This window comes from Ornithodoros turicata, chromosome 4, assembly GCF_037126465.1.
Source record: "Ornithodoros turicata isolate Travis chromosome 4, ASM3712646v1, whole genome shotgun sequence".
NCBI lineage: Eukaryota > Metazoa > Arthropoda > Arachnida > Ixodida > Argasidae > Ornithodoros > Ornithodoros turicata.
The window spans coordinates 70,962,016-70,982,261 of record NC_088204.1 but is presented as its reverse complement, the minus strand read 5'-3'; the positions used below and the strand labels follow the sequence as shown (position 1 = coordinate 70,982,261).

General features: G+C 43.4%; 1 protein-coding gene across 3 annotated transcripts in view; it reads right to left on the bottom strand.

The window, feature by feature from the left end:
- The window catches only part of LOC135391813 (baculoviral IAP repeat-containing protein 3-like), a 59,606-nt gene extending 43,624 nt beyond the window's left edge, over positions 1 to 15,982 (bottom strand). The window contains exon 1 of one of the 3 annotated variants that reach the window (XM_064622285.1): positions 15,804 to 15,982. In XM_064622285.1, the coding sequence (XP_064478355.1) occupies positions 15,804 to 15,956 (153 nt within the window). In that variant the 5' untranslated portion in view covers positions 15,957 to 15,982. The remainder of the gene's footprint in view (positions 1 to 15,803) is intronic. The other 2 variants (XM_064622287.1, XM_064622286.1) reach the window with 2 other exon arrangements.
- Positions 15,983 to 20,246: the final 4,264 nt, after the last annotated feature.

The window sequence follows — 20,246 nt, the reverse complement described above, 5'->3', positions numbered from 1 at the left end:
ACCATGTCCAAACACTAACAACTGCTAGAGAGCAGCATGTGCTGTTTCCGTATAGCACCTATGGCTTGCGTCCTGTGATCGGAAACAGTGGTGTCTTTTTTCTGCTACAACCAGTAAACTACAGTAAAGATTTAGAAATACTGTGTCATACCATAAAGCACTATGGGTAATGGCAGTTTGAAAAACTGGAGAAGACTGTCATTAGAACGGGGGACATGTTCTACGGTGAAATTTTTTACAGTGTGTGCTGCACCACGTAATGCACTGCAGGCCTACCACAGTATGGTAACGCTCTGAATACTGATTTGCTCAAAAAAGGAATCTGTGCGTTTCTTGTACTAACTTCCCCTTATGCAAAGTAGTAGAAAAATGTTTTCAGCCAATGGGAAGGGGGAGGACATCATTCTGGAGTCTCGTTGACCTACAATGTGTCGTGTGTGAAGGTCATTTTGAAGAGTGTAGGTGGTACAAGACTGTGTTCCCACGTTCTTGGCAGTGTTGACTAATAACCATAATAAAGTAGAGGGTACATTTGTTGCTTCATATATTTGTGTCATGGCAAAGTGTGTAGAGATACATCTGTCTCAACATGCAGGTGACAAAACTGCTTTTTATGCCTAAACTATGACAAATACATAGTTGTCTGTTCAGCACCACTAATCATGTGCCGGCCTCCGTGACATGTCTGTGACATTCCAAAGTGATTAACATGTCCCATAGATGTGTGCAATGCTGAAGATGACTGTGTACCTTCTATGGATTCTTGATTCAAGAAAAGTACTGTGTGATTTGCTAACAGCGCCTGGCTGTACCTTCACAATTCTACATAAAAATATGTAAAGTTTGCCGAAGGAAATATCATGAAGGTCCATAGCAAAAAACCCTGAGACGAGGGATAGGAAGGGACATACACAATGTCTTAACATAGCTTGTTTATGTCCCTTCTTGTATCTCCTCTTCAGGTCTCGCCATCATGGACACTATCACCAGCTAGCTTGCTGTTGAACCGTTCTTTCAACGATAAGGGTCACTTTCATGGACCGGATGGCAGCCAACATGCTGTCAATAAAAAGAATAATGGAAGGAGCTCAATATGATCCTTAGGCTGTGCGTGGTCATTGCTTTCTGACAAATAGTGACTTCGAATTTCAGGACAGTGCCTGCAGTGGTAGTATTCTTGTGTTCTCACCCTTGACGCCCATTGTGTGTCATCGTTCACCTATAATCTGCTAATATGCACATAGCTAAAACAAAGTATCTTTGTATTTCTTTGAATACAGTTGGTACAGCACATTGTTTTTTACATGTTCTTTGGAAAATATGAATAAAAAATTATCTACTCTGCAAGTCTCCTGTCAGCTCTACAGAGCAGCTTCGAATTTCACTAGAAGCCACGTGTGGAACCTAGACCAAACTAGTGGTGAAGGTCCATATAGGTCATAGATAGATACTATTATTATTATTAGATCATAGGTCAGGCTTAGGTCCTGGTTGGTAGCAACGCATTTGAATTTTATTAAAAATTGGTGCAGGAGGTGACCAACATAACTAAATACACCAACTGACGCTCACAAATTTTGTGGTGTTATACTTTCGAAACAACATTAATACGCTGCAGTGGTCTTTTATCCTTTTAACCTAGAAATCTTTGGTCTTCGGCATCACCAGCCTTAGTTGCTGAGCATGCAGTCATTTACGTTGAGCACTGCAGTTTCATATTTGTTTCTCTGGACAAGCAAGCCCGCTTCCTCATTTTGATAAGAGTCTTTCAGCTTTGACAGGGCATTTGGGGACAAGGAAAACATTTGGACTATTGTGTATTTTGCTATGAAGTGCACCGTACAAGGCAGAGGACAACATCAACCATTTCCACTAAGGTTATTAAATTTGTGATAAAATACATATACCTTTTGTCACTGACTAATTTGGTGGCAAAGTTACTTGAGTGGCAGTTGTGCAATTTTAAGCACATGTTTAAAAAAAATAGGATATGGGAAGTGCTGACTGGTTGAACATGTGGAGTACCCAATATAATAATTGGGGGTTTACGTCGCGAGACAACTGAGTGTGGAATACACAGCACAGTGTAATGTTCCTTATTCTGGCAATGTTAGCATGGTTCAAGAAGTGGGAAATGTTGCACTACCCTTAATAACATCTGTTGGGCCCAGCAAACAGGGTACACATACCCTGATCTGAAGACACTATGCCTAACTCAAAAGCAATATGAGATCTACCCGTACGTGTTTATTTGCGAAATTATTATGAATGAAATATGGCCTGGGTGGTATAGAACAATGCGCACACTCAAGTAAACATGCAAAAATACGTATAAGGGCTCTCGACCTACATGCCGCGATGCGCTCTACGAGATAAACAACACACTACAAAACTACATCCAACACTTTTTGTGCGGGGCAAATCTAATGAACACTTTCATATAACCGACGAATGGTTCAACGAATGCAGTTCGAGTGGTCACGATACATTCCTACGTCGTTCATTGCAGTCGCGCTATGATGCTGCACAATATATGTATCTCGTGTAACAAGCCTGGCAATCGCACGATGTACATGGGCAGAAATACGGCTTTATATTCTTTATATATAATATTCTTTATTTGAAGACCAGTCCTCTGCAGGTATATGCTCAAACGATCACCAAGTTTCACGTTGTTGCTCAATCGCTCCCATTCCTGTACTTGTAGTAAAAGCAGCAAACGGGTTGACGTGAATGGCAGCCGAACGGTTGAACTGCGAAGTTCTCGAGCACATAATCACAATTTCACGCCGAAAATGATGTTGAGGTGAGTTCGCGATTGTTGTTTCCATCGTTCAATAGTTCTCGGGATTACGTCGGACGAAACACTCATCGTAGCCGGCGGCCATAACTGGATTTCCTCGCAAACGGGAGAAGACGGCAGGGAAGTCAGAGAAAGCCTCAGCTTTCATCCAATCAGACGCACGATTCTCTATCTACGTAGATGGAGCAGGTTTATCCCATCTACGTCACAAAAATGGCTGCGCCCATGGCTTGTTTTGATTTCTTTGATGAATTAATTTTCGTAATAGGAAGACAAAATTGAGAAACGAAGGTGCGTCTCGGGGGCAGTTGGATGTGCCCGTTCTGAATATCACAACCGTTTCAACACATCGGGAAATCGGCGTAGCTGACCTTTAACAACAGATTTGTTGAAAACAGGGGCCATACGCCATATTGGTACCAATTATGCACGCTATAAGCGGTACAAAAAGGGCGTACGCCTCCTGTTTTCAAGAAATCAGGGGAGACACCGATATCATTCCGGATGATGATTGGCTAGGAGCGTGCTACGCGGTGAAGTTCATTTTTAAGAGCGCAGTTTCTTTCGTCCACTCAAAACGACCGTATGCTGCGGCAAGCTTATTTCACATTGCGAACTGAAGCGCGTTGACCGTAAGAGCCTGTGCGATTTTGTTTAGAAGGCCTAACTCCATTGTCGTCAAGGAAGACGCAAAACCGTGGTCGGATACAGAAGGAAGAACGAACGTCTAGAAATGGGATCCGCCATTAACATCGAACTTAACAACGGACGAACTTAACGGTGCCAATATGGCGTCTCCACAAGGCGCCACCTGGCGTAGAACTTGCAGTTGTACATCAGCTGCAATACTCTGAAGGTATTCAATGACTCTAGTATGAACCCCGAAGCTATTTGCCGTCTCGAAATCGGTTGCATAACTATAGTGTGAGCGTGTTGATAGCACTGTTTTCCAACTGTTTTGCAACTTTATTGACCGGAGCAGATAAACAGAGCGGCGCGTCTTTTGGTACAGGAATACGAAAACATATAGGGAACTCAAGAAGATCTCTTAGTCATTGCACTCCAAACGTACAGCCGACATTGCTCTAAGGTGTTTGAGGAGCAGGTAAGCATTTCTGGTAAGATAGAGTCGCTCTACATAGGTTGCCGAACGCGATCTAGTTATTTTGTGACACTACAGAAAACAACAACAACTTTATTTTTAAGATGATGAATGGGGAGTTTCATCGCCTGAGGTGACACTCTACCCCATTGGTGGTAGTGATGTGGAACATGCGATAATGAGCCCCTTCATAATAAGGTCGAAGCCCGATTGTGTCCAGAAGGGTCAAAAGAACTTGGAGTGCAGAGCGTTGGTGGGCTCGATTCGGCCAGTGGCCAAGCAATTTCGATAGGGAGAAGGGGCGAGAGTCCAGCTGACTAAACGACCCGGAGAGTGCGGTTCGGGAAGGTGTGGGCAATAGAGAAGAATGTGCTCGAGATACTCTAGGTCACCCAGTGGCACCCTCTCGGAGGGTCAACTTGTCTCGAGCGCTAACGCCACTGAGCTGTAAAAGCCACGTCGAGTCGCATTCGGTGAATTAATGCAGCATCTTGAGGAGAGGAGGGTGGGTGTTTCAGAAAACACCCACATTTCATGGTGTAAAAAATGGAGTGCGCCATGGGACAAGCATGTGCTTAAAAAAGGTGTAAAATGATTTACTGTGCAGGGGTGTCACGAGGCGGCGCAGAATGGAACGACGGTGCCCTCTCAGCAGAGCGCAATACTGGTCCACTTCCGATACTAGAGAGCTGCTTCTGCGGCGCTGTCGGCCTGTTCGTTCCCCGCGGCGCCACAATGGGCTGGAACCCACTGGAGAACCAGCCTGTGGCCTGCTTCGTACACAGGGTAGTAAGCCATTAACTCATCCGTGACTAAGGGTGCGGATGAGCCTCGTATGCCAGAATTTTGAATAGCTTTGCAGTGCAGATTTTGAGTCAGTACACACAACCCATCCCCCGCGGTGTAAAATTAACGATATGCTGCAGAAAGAAAAGGATAGCGTAGAGTTCCGCAGCGGTTGATGAGGTTCGATGCGAAACGCGTCGCCCTTGCACAACCACTACATAACACACTGCACACTCCTACACCTGTACACCAAGCGTGCACAACTAATAATAATCAAAGCTAAGCGTGTACAACTGTACTTTCGTTTATAGGAGAGCTATTGAGCAGTGAATTGAAACGGGATTGAAGAATCAAGCTCCTCGTCAGATACACTTGGACATTGCAAGTTTCCCATTGCCCATTCATCATCATTAATTTATGTGTTCTTGTTGTTGCAAGTTGAGTTCATTTCCAATAACGGAATATATTTATGGAACTGATTCGGCTGCTGTGTTTGCCACCACGAGATATGCAAATCGAGTGAAAGCATAACATTGACAGCGTTCGTGAGCGTTTGTCTGCCTTAACCGTTCGTGGGGTTACATCCCATTTCGCCTATTCCCATTTTGCCTAACCCGGATTATCGGATTTAAGAGCCGGGAGGGGTGAGTGGCGTTAGGCGAAATGGGACTGCTGTGCAATCTCATTAGGCGAAACGGGACGGTCAACAAGTGGGTGTTACTTACATGCCCCGCCCCGATAGTGACGTCTGCAAGAAATGAATGCGCTCGTCCGACGACAATCTTACGTCGTCCCAAAAAACAAAGACCCCTTACATTTGCAAACGAAGGTGTGTGCGATACCACAAATAATAAAATCCAGTAAAACGTTTTCGTTGATTCCTGGATGGGTGAATGGATTAATGTTTAACGTAAAACACAGAAGTTTCCATACAGACTGGACACGCAAACACTACACTCTCACCGCATAGCACGCTCTGCGCCAACCAATTGCTACGTATGATAATGTTTTCTCTCCTGATTCGAAGACAGTGGGGGGGCGTACACCTTATCGTGTCAATTCGGAGACATGAAAATTGACACAAAAATGCGTACGTCTCCCTCTCTCCTCGAATCAGAGGGGATAAACCTATCATTCGTGGCAATGGCTGGCGCAGGACGTGCTGTGCGGTGAAGTTAAGTTTTGAGAGTGTACCACTTTGCAAAATCACTAGCAAGGACGCAGGTTTTTCGTGCGGCCCAGGGAATTCGACTTGGAATGAAAAAAATTAGAGGCAGATTTTTGGATTTTTGCTCACTTAAAAAAACGAGAGAGACAGAAAACTCTACTCGTGAATAGAGCGGAGGCAACACGAAGGCATGACGAAGGGTACGCTGTGACAAACCAGATTGCCGTGACGTGGTCCCTGTGCACGTGATCTGTGACGGACCTCATTGGTTTAGCACACAGATACGAAATAAATGACAGGTCAAGTGACCTTTGGCAGCACGCTTGGATAGAACTAGCAAAGGGATAAAGTTGTTATGTGGAGATGCGTAATTAACTTTGACTTCCCGACAAAGAATAACAAATTTCACGCAATTACTTTTCAGGAAGTACTAAAAAATGTATTTAACGCAATGCTATGCTGAAATAAAACCAACAAGGTTGTAAATTTATGTGAAGATGCGAAAGGGACTTTTGGCAGCACGCTGGTGGACCGCCTTCTTTCATCACCTGAGACGGATCAATAGGCGAAGTGGGACTGTCTGCAGCATATATTAGGCCAAATGGAACCCCCTTGAGCTGGAACTTGGTGAACTCCCTAAGGGATTGCAAGATAATTCGCTAAAAGGCATTAGGCGAAATGGGAATAGGTGAAGTGGGAAGACACGGTTCGTGGTGGGGGTAAAACGAGCAATTGTCCAGGATCCAGGAGGGGTAGCCGCAACTTACAGACCACTTACAACTGACAACCTGCGCGAAAAGTCAACCAGAGGGTGGTACCAGGGGACAAGTGACATTTTAGCATTTTGATTTGACGTACTGAGTCGGAAAATGCTGCACAGTATTACATGTGTAGTGGGAAGATTTATTCGACGCAATAAACTCTGCAAAGCACACGCATACACCCCCATGCCGCACACACACACGCGGGTACACATGAACACATATATACAGATGAACAACGATAAACAACGGTAGCATGCACACAGGAATGTCAATGATAAAATCTATCTACACAGTGAGGAGATTAGTCAGTTATCGTGGCGCTCTACATGGTATTACATTGTTCGCAATGTCATTCACAAGGTTTGCGAAAGGGACAGTAAGTCCTGATGCGCATGCCATTCGTAAAAGAGCATGATGGTTCTGTATCAGAGCATCACCCTGATACTGAACCGCATCACTCGGTCCGTCTGGACACCCTCACAACACCAACATCTCATAGATATTGTACGACATGTTTTCCTTTTTTTGTAAGTGATCGCGTTCTGCGCAATGTGTGGACACACAGCTCTCATGAAGATCCTCCGGCTGTAGTTGGTCTAACAGGTCGGGTCTAAAACGATACCACGTTACCTTGGGATGCTTCATCCATAGGCTCGCTTGGATCCGTTGTTTGGATCCTCTTTTCTTTCTATTAAACTGATTCCCTCTCCCCCATTGCACGACCCGATGAAGAGGCTGCATTCAGCCTTTCGCCTTAAAAGATGAAATGAGCTGTTCGACGAGGTCATCGAGAACTCTGTACTTGATTAGCAGCCAAGTGCAGAACTTCAAATATGCCGTAAAACAGCCGAGAGACACGTTACGTTGACGGGTGGTTTAATAGCTGCTTACTTGCCAATACAGCAAGCCGCAAGTGTGTCAGGGAACGCAAAATATTTTTATTTTTACTTGATAACAAAATTGATGGGAAACGGCTCGCTGCGACGTCTGGTAGCAAACAATCCTCAATTCGTCAACCAACGGTGATCCATGTCATATAGACTGACCTTGTCACGTGATCGTCGTTTGACTGTCGTTTTAGACCCGATGCTGTCCATATTCAACGCAATTTTGTGACCGTACCTGACGAGCAATGCACAGTTGGTGAGAACTTCGACACAGTGCTGCCCGCAATTTTCCATTTTAATTCTCTAAAAACTCACGAGTGCAATTGGGACGAAAATTGTGACGTAACAGTAGTTAGGGCTCAGGCTATCGAACAGATAAATCTTCCGTTGTTCCTCCAACACTGTTTTACGATACCTTTAATATTTCTAGTTCAGACTAGGTGCAGTCAAGGAATGCACTCAATGCAAATATTACTTTGACGCTCAAATTTCCCCTTGGGTTCGCTCGAAGCAACCAAATATTTTCAGTTTCCCTCGGCCGAAACTTATTTGTCTCGTCGTGACTTAAAGGTCAGATATGCCGATTTTGAAGTGCCGCAGAACTGAGCGATACTCGCGCTGTGTGTTCATTACCGAACACTGAATATGTGTGCGAAATATCTTGCTCCAACTGTTCGTAGTTTTTTAGAAAACAGCTTTTTTAGTTCCCACGCCCGGCCGTCAGACCGTCGGCAAACCCAGCGCACGGGCGCACCGACGTCACTGCTCTCGGTTTATCTGTCTTTGGCTTGGCATGGACTCTTGGCTTGGCAGCTTGGCTTCTTTCGTTTCCTCCTCTGTGCATCGTACATAAGCGAACAGCTGTTATGTTGTTGCTAAGCCGGAAACAAAGCATGTGAATGTTTTTTTTTGGCACAGCGTCGTTTGAAAAGTGCACTTCCTTGTTCTGACCTTGCCTTTTATGGGCTGGAGCGATATGATTCGTAAATATGCCACGGCGAAGTTGTCGAAGATGCGAGAGTGCTACGCTGTTAGAACAATTCATCGGTGCATTCAAGTGTTACCTATTATAAGCTGCCAAAAGACCAAGCAGTGCGAAGCTCTTGGCTGACAGTGGTGCCTGCTAATTTCCACTGCAAGGATTTCGTCCACGAATGTTATCATAGGTTACGCGCAACTCCAGAGGCAATTTGGAATCTCGGCACGAAATCGTCTGATGAAAATCTGAGGTGCCCGACGCATAACATTTTGAACGTGCCACGGAGGATCAAGGCAAAAAACGAGAGCAAAAAATGGTAAGTCGAGGTTCAGATATAAAAAATAGCAAGCTTAATGAATCGATTGTGCAGCTGTCCTACTGCGCTTACTCTGATATAACCACGATTAACAACACAATAGTATACTATTGATAATCTAACTTCTGAATTATCACAGGTGCACGCTGAAGGCGGAAATGAAGCATGATCTGGCTTGCATCTGGTCATGAAGAAATTGCTGACATGTTAGTTGCAGTCCACCTCCACCAACAGGTATGACAATGTGATGTTATAATTTGAGTATTCATCTATGTTCAACTTTTCATGTGCACTCGCATGCAGACATTTTGACACCACTTTTAAATCTGCCCTCAAAGTTACAACATGTGCTTCCAGGGTGGAAAACAAAGATCGCCATTCCGATTAGCTGCTATCTCCCAGTTCAAGCACATTTGTGTCTGGACACTGGTTCCTGTGGATGGGGTGTTACAAGCTTTACTGTCTGATATAGAAGGTACGTTACATTAGTTCATTTAATTTGTCTTTTGCACATTTTTGTTACTGTTAGCTGGATTACTGTTGGACATACAATCCTTTGACACACCGAAGCTGATGTCGCCTCTGATAACATTTTAGAATTTTCAGTGTCATCAACGTCCATTGAGGAAGGTGCCTTTACTATCTGTGAATCTTCAACTGAAGAATAGCCCAGAATTCATGTTAACATTGTCTGCTCTTATTGATTCACTGTCTGTTTTCTGAGAGCTAAGAAAAATGGAAACTATTTATTTGTCACAACTACACACTGGATACTGGTGTGGTACTGGCTTGACATGTAAGCTAAAATACCTGGATTCTACAATAATTGTGTTCAGCTTGGTGCATTACCGTGGGCAATGCCACATTCACTACATTTTTAGTGGGTCCGGTGCACAAATACTGTGTGCATACTGCATACATACATACTGTTCGATAGGCAAAAATACCTGAGCAGTGCTGTGTAGTCTTTTTACCCATACTCTCAAGTACCCAAGTCCATACTCTTACTGCAAAGTCACAGTACGTAGAACAGCAATGTGCAGGTATGCTGCGATAGAGATTCACAACAGAAAGAAGACTGTTGAGAGCATCTAAATTTTAATGAGACGAGACTTTCGTGCACAAGGCTGCTCTTGTTAATGTCTAACATGAAGTTACAAAATCCCAGAATATATAAAACATGTTGTAATGTAGAGAGCGTGGGGTGGTACAGACATAAACATAATTATATAATCATATATAATAAAAAGGGGGTACAACTGCCCCCTCAACTCAGCTCGACAACTCAATAACTCTACTTATTCTCTACCTTACAACATGTCATATATTCTGGAATTTTGTAACTTGATGTTAGACATCAAGAAGTACAGCCTTCTGTGCAAAAGTATTCTTTCTGTTGTGCACAATCATTATGCAGTAAATGCAACTATCCATTTCTTGTCATTAAATGCTTTTCCTTTCTTTCTTTCTTTTTTTCTGCAGTGATGAGCATCCATAAGGACACATGCCAGAAAGGGAGTCTCTTTGGGATGACAAACCCTCATCACCTCATGAGGATACAATGGTTGACGAATGGTTCTCAAGCACATCGAAACTTCCAACAAATAATTCATGAAAAAGCCAGTCAGTGCTAGCACCAGGAATTGAACGTGGGCCATCCTGCTACCAGTCAGAGATGTTCAGTGGTGTAGCCACGAGGGGGCTAGGGGGGGCTCGAGCCCCCCCTACCTGCCACGGACCGACCCACACAAATCGTGCAAATCCGAGAACATAATATATGGGGGGGGGGGGGACCAGTGTGACTATCGTGAAAGTTCTTGCAGTTCATGGCGTCTATCTAAGGAGCATTCTTGAATGGTTTTCAAAGTATGAGCTTTTCAAAATACTTCCAATCTCGTGACACCACTTCATTGGTCATGACAGCCTATACATGTAATCGTACTGTGAACGTCTAAATCAACTATTTTCGTTCCCTTTTTTAATCCTCAGTTTGAAGTGTGCACAAGTATGTGTGTGTTGTCGACACAGGATCAGCGGGGGGGGGGGGGGAGAGTTTTCGTATCGAGCCCCCCCTACCTTTGAGGTCGGGCTACGCCACTGGAGATGTTACATTTCAGGCGCTCATTGACTTTTGGTGAATTACTTGTTGACTTTGTCCCAAGGGGAGCTTGCTACAGCTCATTTGCTATCTGTTAATGTTGTGGCGTGTGTTGCGTTTTTCTCTTTGTGTGTTCCAGACTCAGAACGGTTAATTTGGATCAGGTCAGGTACGTTTCATTTAGACATGGCAAACATAAAGTGCTGTTTCTCAACACAACTTAGCAGTGGACTTCATGCATTACTGCTACAGCCATTAAGCGTGAATAGAAACCTAGCCAGAGCAGCTGATACACAGAGAGAACATAGCCCGTGTGTGTTTGTCTTTTCCACCGCAGCCCTTGGGTTTCCTCCCTGATGGCTACACATGTCAGGGATAGGTTTCAGAACCGGTAGTTCCCGCCAAGTGTGAATTGCTTTTCAGGGGATCATCACGCTGGCAGATGAAACATACGGTTTAAATTATTTGCAGGACAGGAATTGCGCAGCTTCACACAAATACTACTACTACGACGTAAGGGTGGTTTGAAATCTATATTTTTTGTGTTCCTGGCATTATCGCACAAGATGTAGTATCCACTATGATCCTTTATGTGGGGGGTATGTACAGTGCAATCAACAGATGCTATTTACAAATCTATGTTTTCTACTGTGTTGAAATGGGGTAGTTTGTATCTGAGAGCCATAGTGAAACACAGGCCCTCGAGAAACATGGCAACACATTGCAGGGACTCTGGATGCTGCCTAAATTTCCAGAACACACAGCTCAAGGCAGCGGTTAAATAACAAGTGGTTAGAGAAATCCAAGATAGTTGCATCCGTAAGCAGTCCGCTGTTGGATTTTCTTCTGTCAGAGATACGTTATCTCAAAGGGAACGCACGGACACACTCAGAATGATACTAGGGCTGCCTGTGAAATAGAATGAGGAGAGGGGAAGATATATAACCCTTTTTCTTGTCTGTTATTCTACTGGTTAAATTGTCATTTTCTTAGCAGCATATGTGTGTATATTCCAGAGTCTGCTAATAAATATATCAGTTTAGAGCTAGCAGTCGCATTGTAGATGTCTCATCCTGTACTTGGTTGCTTGTGATTCACTATGGCCATGCTTGCTAATGCAAAAACAGAAAACAAAAAGAGACAATAGAAAAACACGGAAAGAGCGACCTAAAAAGCTGCCTGTTCTAGTGCTCACATGGAGGCAATGCAATGAGGTAACATGTTCCATTTATGAACTGTGCATAGTAGTACATATCACAACGGCAACCGATTATTCAGATTTTTCTTGAAGTACTTTGTTTTTTTTAGCTTTGTTTGCACAGTCTATTATTGGAGCTTTATGTGATTCCCCTCTTCAGATACTTTAAGATTGCTGATGCTGTGCAGTTTGTTAATTTTGAAACTGTACTGTGCTGAGGTACAAAAACAGAATTGTCATATCTGCATTTGAGCACATAGGAATAATTTGTAAGTACTTTACTTGTTGACATTAATATTTGCACCAGGTCACAACATTGTTGATTTATGGAAAATGTAAATAAATATATTTATTTGCTTGCCAAACAATGCACAAATGTCTTCTTTTCTAGTGAGATATTCCCTGTTCACCAGACATAAATGTGGAAAAGTTAAAGGGGCACAATGATGGTAGAGTCTAACGTTGCGTTTTGCCACTTCACGTATATGCACTGTTATTCGTGTGCACATGTAGGAATAGGAAGGTAGAGGATGCGCATAAAAAATTTCGTATGCAGCCACGCATACGGTTCAGAAGATTAATTAGATGATGTCCAAGCATATATAATTGTGCTTCATGTGCAATGGGTATGCTAACGGATTGCTTCCATGAAGCCTTTTTATTTTTTTATAAATTCTTTTTATAAATGCTATTTTTGATTTTATATAAATTTCATATTACATATTGTATACTTATATTTTTATAAATTTTATACTAAAAACTCAAGTTACACGGCCCCTGTAAGAGTGCCCTTTGCAAATGGTTTGGTAACGTATCTCGAACTGTAAAGGTAAGAGGCAATCGAGAATGCTGCAGACAAGGTTGCAACTTACATATTGCTTATCACGTCCTACATACAAAGTGCTTTGTACAGTAATTCCTGAGCACAGAATTAATCCCGAGGCTGGCCAGTGGTGTCACCCACGACGACAAGTCACATAATTGCCTTTAATACTTTTACACCCCATGGGCTGAGTTGTGAATTGAAAGAGCACTCTACAGAAGGATAAGGTGCACCTGATTTCTAGGATCTATGCTATGCCCTAACTCTTCAGACACCACATTTCAAAGTGGCAATATGTGCTCTGGTACTTCTTTTGCGTCTGCATAGTGTGCAACCACATGGCTACTGGAGCTTTCGTGTGCATGTTTTTGTGCGACGGTGTTCATTACAAACAATATCCCGATGTTAGACATAAAATGCAGTAGTTTGTAGCGTACCACACAACGCAGCGTGACATGGGAGTGCATGATTCAAAGAAAGCTTCTGGAAAATGCACAGAATCCCACAAAAAGTTTAAAATGTGATTTGTATTTCGTTTTACGTCTTTCGTCGTTACATACCATCGTCGACGGTGTTGCACATTGATAAATCGTACGTAAAACTTGTCCCATAGCAGTATGCGGTTTCTCAAATACATAGCACAATTTTCCTGCAGTAATAAAACGCTGTCGGCATTTTCTTGCTGACACGGCTGTCGAAACGTGAGCCTCTACAATGGGCAAGTGCCGTAAAGGGGCTAACGCAGACGCGATTTGATACAAATTGTTCGTGCTCACAAAACACAAACGACGAATTCCAGTCACAACATCGCACAGAGGTTGGTTCGCGAATGAGTTCGCAGCTCCTGCACTGTTTACTTATCGCGGAACGGTGGAACCCGGCTGTCCGCCCGGCGTCAAGCACAGATACGTGAAGCCGCGAGAAGCCGTAGCTGAAATCCACTGACAAGTACGAAGGCGCGTACACGTCACAATGCCCGTTCGGGCGCATCTACGTCATAAAAATGGCTGCGCCCATGTGTGTTTCGGAATGAATTACCTATTTTTTTTACATGGTACTGTACCGAACTGAGAGGATGAAGGTGTATTTTGGGGAGAGCTGGATGTGGGCTTTCAGAATATCACAACCGTTTCGACTATTTGGGATATCGGCATAGCTGACCTTTAAAGCAACAGTAAAGTAAATGGTAAACCGGTAGAAACCGTATTGTTCTCTGAAGGCTTGTACCTTAATTGGACGTGTCTTATACGTAATAGTTCTTCTGTATTTTGAGCTCTTTTCTTTTCAGAAATGGAATTTGAAAGATTGCTGAGCTAAGCAAGCTAGGCGTCGCATCAGACGAGACAGTGCGTTCCTCACAAGTACAGTAAGCATTTCATGGCGAAGGTGCACTGTTCGTGTATTCCGGAACACAAGAACGCAAGCCACGCATGCGAGGTTATGCAAACAGCAGCGATACAGCGACCAGAAGGCACAGAGAGGCAGAGAGGGAGAAGGGCCAACACTATGTGAACATTATTGTCAGTACATCGTTGTAAAAGGCTCCTGAACACCCCTCAGTCACATATTCTGGGCACAACGCGTCCAATATAAACTTCAGGAGCGCTTCACGACTAATTCAGGTAAAGCATTCAATGTCACTCGAAACATTCAATGTCCTTGCATGAACGACATAGTTGACATCATTTTTTTTTCTTACATGCTTATATGACTACTCGTTTCATAAATACTATTGTCTTTGTCGTGAACAACGCCAAACTGCATGCTATAAGTCAGCACCATTACCGTTAGGTTCATATGCGCATGTTCCCATCAACGTGAGGTTCACATGCACATTTCCAAACAAAAATGCACTGTAAAAATTCTGTAATTTTAGTAATTTTACTGACGAGTGACTGCAATCTCTGTTGACAGCAGATGTGTCGTATTCTAGTTTTTGAAATTGACGAAAGTAATTTACCACATATCACACAGAACCACAAGGCACACGCGCTGAAACTACGAGCCGTCCAAAAAAGAACAGAAAATAAAAGTGGAAGGAAAGGCTCATTTTTGGCGAATTTATTTCGGCAATTGCCAGATTATGTGCTATACTGAGTAAAATGACCACGGGGAACCCATTTCCGCAAAGAAAAAGTTAGGGTGCCTTGCAAAATTTCGGAGCTCAATTCAAGAAATTAACTTTCCGTCAATTGAAATGAAATAAAAATGTCATCAATATGTAGCAAACGTTATTGGCAGAAAAAAATACGTTGCTTGCTTGCTTTTTTATATGGGGTATCGAAGGTCAGCCTTCCGAGCGGAGGCTTGACCGCATGTCTCTCCAGTTTCTCTACGTTTTTTACTGCGAATTTCTATCATGGTTCGTGCACCACCCTGTATATTTTTAAAAAAGCTGTTCCCACTTAGCTGGGACACCCTGCATAACCTTCCGTTAACATGACACCATTCTTACAGTCTTAATGAAGCTTATTATAAAGCAAAGCAAGCCTTTCGCTACATCTCCTAGCCCTCGCATGGGTCAGAAATTATTTGGGCAACAGTTTAACAACACACAGGTTGCGGGGAGTTTGTTGAGTCATTGGGACTAAGAGAAACGCTGGGGAAGGAGGGCCGTAGTGAGAATTTAAGATGGCGCATTGTTATCTGAGGGTGAAGGTGGAGCTAACAAAATTTGTCGGATGATGAATCAACCTCTCAGCAGGTATTTTTATTTTCACGTCTAACCCAAGAGAAACCCGGGGGACACCTTCGGCCGTAACGGGGACTTATGTCGGAGATAGGTAAATATTTATTTACTGGGTTTGCGCGCCATTTACGGTATTTTTAGGGCAATACCAAATTGTGAGAAGCGTTCCCTCGAGGAGTCATAAGCTTACCGTTATAGGATGAGACCGTTGCTCGCGTTCAGTACCGTTATTGCACCGGGGGCCGCACTTTGCCAACACTCCGGGATCGCAGAAAGGAAACGTTACAGTGATATCAAAGGAAGGTAATGTACTTGTTGAAGGGCGTCGACGTATTGATAACATGCACCTTATCTGAGTGGGCCGTCCGTATAAGGAACTAACCGAGTGCTATCATTTCTGTCTTGCATTCGCGTGATTCATCACCTCTCTCGTGCAGCAAGAAACGGTAGGAGGCGCTATACAGAGGATGCTCCCTGTACCACGATAACCACCAGGGTTATCGCCGAAGTTACCCCATCCAGCTAAATGCACCTTATCATGCTTGAAGTGTCCAGGAGAGCCATAACCAATTGACTTCCTCTTACTTACATACACGTGAGTCATCACATGATACCTTATCTGTGCAGACCTGGGAGGCTAAGTTCGTTCACTGTAGAGCTAACTTGATGCGTAGAGAAAAATAATCGGAACGCATCTATTGGACAGCGGGGAGCACCATGCGCAACGCTGTCCAGTAGGCGTGTTCCGATTACTTATCTCGACGCATCGAGCATCATGACGATAAACGAAGTTAATATTCGCCACAGCCTACAAACAGCACCACACCAAGTTTTCAAAAGGAACTTCTTGCACTCAAGAATACCGCCAACTGCTCCGCTATCTGACTTTCACTCAAGTATACCTGTATCGCATAGCTGTCGCAGGCAGGGGAACTAACAAGAGTCAAGGCCTCGTGTTGCACGTGTGTTTCACCACGGCTGGAAAGCAAGCTACGTGGGAAAACGACAAAAATGTACATCGTTAACACATCCTTAAAAACAACAACTCTTTAAAAAGTCCTTACAGCACACATAAATCGACACATAAATATTATTCCCTCGATTCAAGCAACAGACGAACCTCAGGACTGTGTAACCCTGGTAGTGAGTTTCCACTTACGATGCAATCATCAAGCCCCGCGTCTGTCCTTGCGAGCACAGCAGCTATCGCATGACTGGCACGAAGTGAGAAAACGCAAAATAAATGAGCTGTAAACGGTTCTTCCATGAAGGGCGACAGCGCCCGCTCGCTTGTTGTTTTCCGCAGTCACGTTAACGAGTTAATAGCCGTAGTCGCTCATGCGCCAGAAAAACCTTAATCACTCACTCACTCACGTTAACGAGTAAACTCTAAAAACATAACTTCACCGCATAGCACGTAGAGCGCCAATCATTGCCGCGAACGATAGGGTTATCGCTTTTGATTCGAGGAGAGAGGAACGCTACGCCTTTTTGTGGCAATTACCATATACCCCAAATTGCCACAAAATGGCGTACGCCATTTCTCGAATCGAATCGGAACTCTCCTCGAATCGGAAGCGATAAGCCTATCATTCGTGGCAATGGTTGACGCACAGCGTGCTATGCGGTGAAGCTCTGTTTTTAGAGTGTAGGAAGTGAAAGGATGAAGACATGTGGTGCCTGAAGTTTCCTCTGTGTCTTCTGGCGGACTTTCAGGGAAATGACGCTATAAACGCATAATAACCGCCGCTTTATCCATTGCTTTTGTCATTGGTGGTTCGTGGGTCTATCTGTTCATCTCGTCCCGTGTTCTTCCTGTGTTTTCCCCCTCAAACCCTAGGCAATGTCTCCGCTGTCTCGCGACGTAAACCCCCAATTATTAAATATTATCAGGGCAATGTTAACAACAATTCAACACCAGCTATCTTGCCGTTTGTCCAACTCCTTCCTGCTCACCGGAAAAAGTGATAAAACAACACAGACAACACAAATACACATAGCGCACTATACATAAGTTTACTGACGCGACACAACACCTCCCAAGCAGCACAATGTACCGAAAGTCGAGTGCAATAGGAGTGGATGGTATGTGTCTTATCAATGTTCTTTAGTTTCACCAGTTCGTTCAAGGTCTTCCACCTACCCGTCCACCCCTATTGCACTTGACTTTCAGTACATTGTGCTGCTTGGGCTTGCTTGAAAGTTCCCTTTTCTTTTTCGACAAGCGAATACAGGTATTGCTAACGCACATATCCCTTCCCTCCGAAATAAAAAAAACCCTGCCAGATCTCCTGCTCCCCGCTATCATGAAACCTCGCTTTCATCTGCGTATCATAGCAATAATCGGGGCCAGTGGTCGTTGCGTCGTGTCAATAAACTGGGCGTTATCTCTGTGTGTCATCGTCTGTGTTCTAGCTCTTTTAGTGGTATGCAGTACAAGTATGCAGTAGCATGTGGAGCTAGAAAGGAATATGTAGCACTGCCATTTCCTTCCTAAGCGATACAAATACTATAGGCTATACTGCTTGTCTTGCGAACTTCCGCAAATTCGAGAGTTCTGCTTATTTCGGAGTCAGAATGAAGGGTGAGGTGTCTCAGATTATTTGGATTACCCATACAACCAACACTGAAGTTAGGAATTGCTTGAAGTATTAACTTGCCATCAAGCTGTCATCTGTTTCTAACACAATCGTCATTATCAAATAAAGTTGTTGCTGTTGTTGCGCTGCGAGATGGCCATTTGCATCAATGTCAACCTGGATGGGAAATTACGCGTTAATGCGCAAGTTTGCAGTTAGAAACACAGACGTTAACTTGATGGTGAGTTGATACTTCAAGGAATTCCCCACATCAGTGTTGTATGCATGCGTAACTGTATTAAGCTGATACACCTCACCCTTCATTCTGAATCGGAGGCACGCAGGACTCTCGAACTTGCGGAAACTCGCAAGACAAGCTGGAGTGCTGCTTTTTTGAAAGAAGTATGCCTTTCTACATGCTAAGTGCTCAGAGATGACCATCCTGAAAGCTCTGGTAAATCAAGATATTACGAAAGACGCTGAGGATTATCCTCGGTGATCCCCACAATTATGGCCACGTGTTGCCTTTCAAATCGGGGGGGGGGGGATATATTTATTAGATGAAAAGGAAAAAAGAACGGGGGAAAGGTCAGCCAAACGGGACGCCGCCTTGCTATTCCGGAAATAAATAGATAAATAAAGTAAATTAAGAAATAAGAACTAAATAAAAAGAAAATAATTAAAAAACAAAGAAATAAGAGGGAATAAGAAATAAATAAACAAAGAAAGTTAAGAAGTAAGAAATAAATCGAAAGAAAAGAAACGGAATTAGGAAATAAAGGATAAACTAACAAATGATGAAAGAAGGATGAGGTAGATTAAAGACAAAGACGACAAAAATATGACTAACAAACGGTGAAAGAATGATGAGATAGATCACAGAAAATGACTTTAAAAGGAAAGCATGAGGTTAATGTGTTGAGGGCGAGTGTGGCGCACAGAAGAACCAGATTGCACGACTGAGTTCACAGGCTGTTCATAAGACCTGAATCGCTCAAGAAAGTCAGAACTGCTTTGAACACAGGCCGCTGTGTGTGATGTCGTACTGGGCCGAGCAGAGCGGCCATAGAGAAAAGTCCGTGCATCGGAGCTCGAGTAGGCGTCGTCTCAGCGTGGCGTGGCGTGGGTTACATAACCCATCAATGCACACACAGGAACTCAACAGAATTCCAAAAGGTACGCGGTGGCCAATTTTCAACATGGCCATTAATATGTGAATAGCTCCGGCAATACAAAATCCAGTTTTTGTCAAGAGGAAATTTATAGGCTATATTGATACGCTTCAACGGAATTTCCATAGCAGTTTTCATCAAGTCAGAGTAAATTCTATGGAGAGACAAAAGAGATATATTCTATCGATTTTCTTTCGAACAGATGTCTATAGAAAGTTCGCGCCAAATAGCCAAAGGAAAGCCAACGATTAGAATTAACACTGTTCAAACAAGGTCTGTATGTAGTTTTTATGTAGGCCTAGTATTTTGCCTATTGATGTTCTGTAGTTTAGCACAACAAGCTTTCATATAACAAGGCACGTCTTTCGATTTTCTATTTCATGCTGTCTTTTGAACATGAAGAAAAAGGAAATCCAAATAAAGTTACTGCCTGTTGTCGACCTATCTGGACAGTTTGAAAAACTGAAATTCGAAAAGCATCTATAGCCGTTTTGTTTTACAATAACCCACAGGAAATCAAAGAGGAAACAAATGAAAAAATGGCCAAAGGACATAAAAAAATGAAACCGGCAAAATTCATTTTCCTAAGGGACGTGTGCAGCCAGGATACTGACTCCACTGACTCTCCCTATTTAGCATCGTTCATCACCTCATCATCAGGACACATCACATCCTGCCCCATTGTGCCTTGGGGTAGTGGGCCGCACCTTAAGTGGCGAATTTCCCCATTCATTATCATTAACTTATTTGTTGTTGTTGTTGTTAGGATCTCGCTTTTTGAAAGGCGCTCGTGCCACAAAGTGGTTTTGCTCGTTTGAGAATAAACTATATTATGCAACAGTGAATCAAACAGGTTAAACTTCCTTATTCGTTTCATGTTCT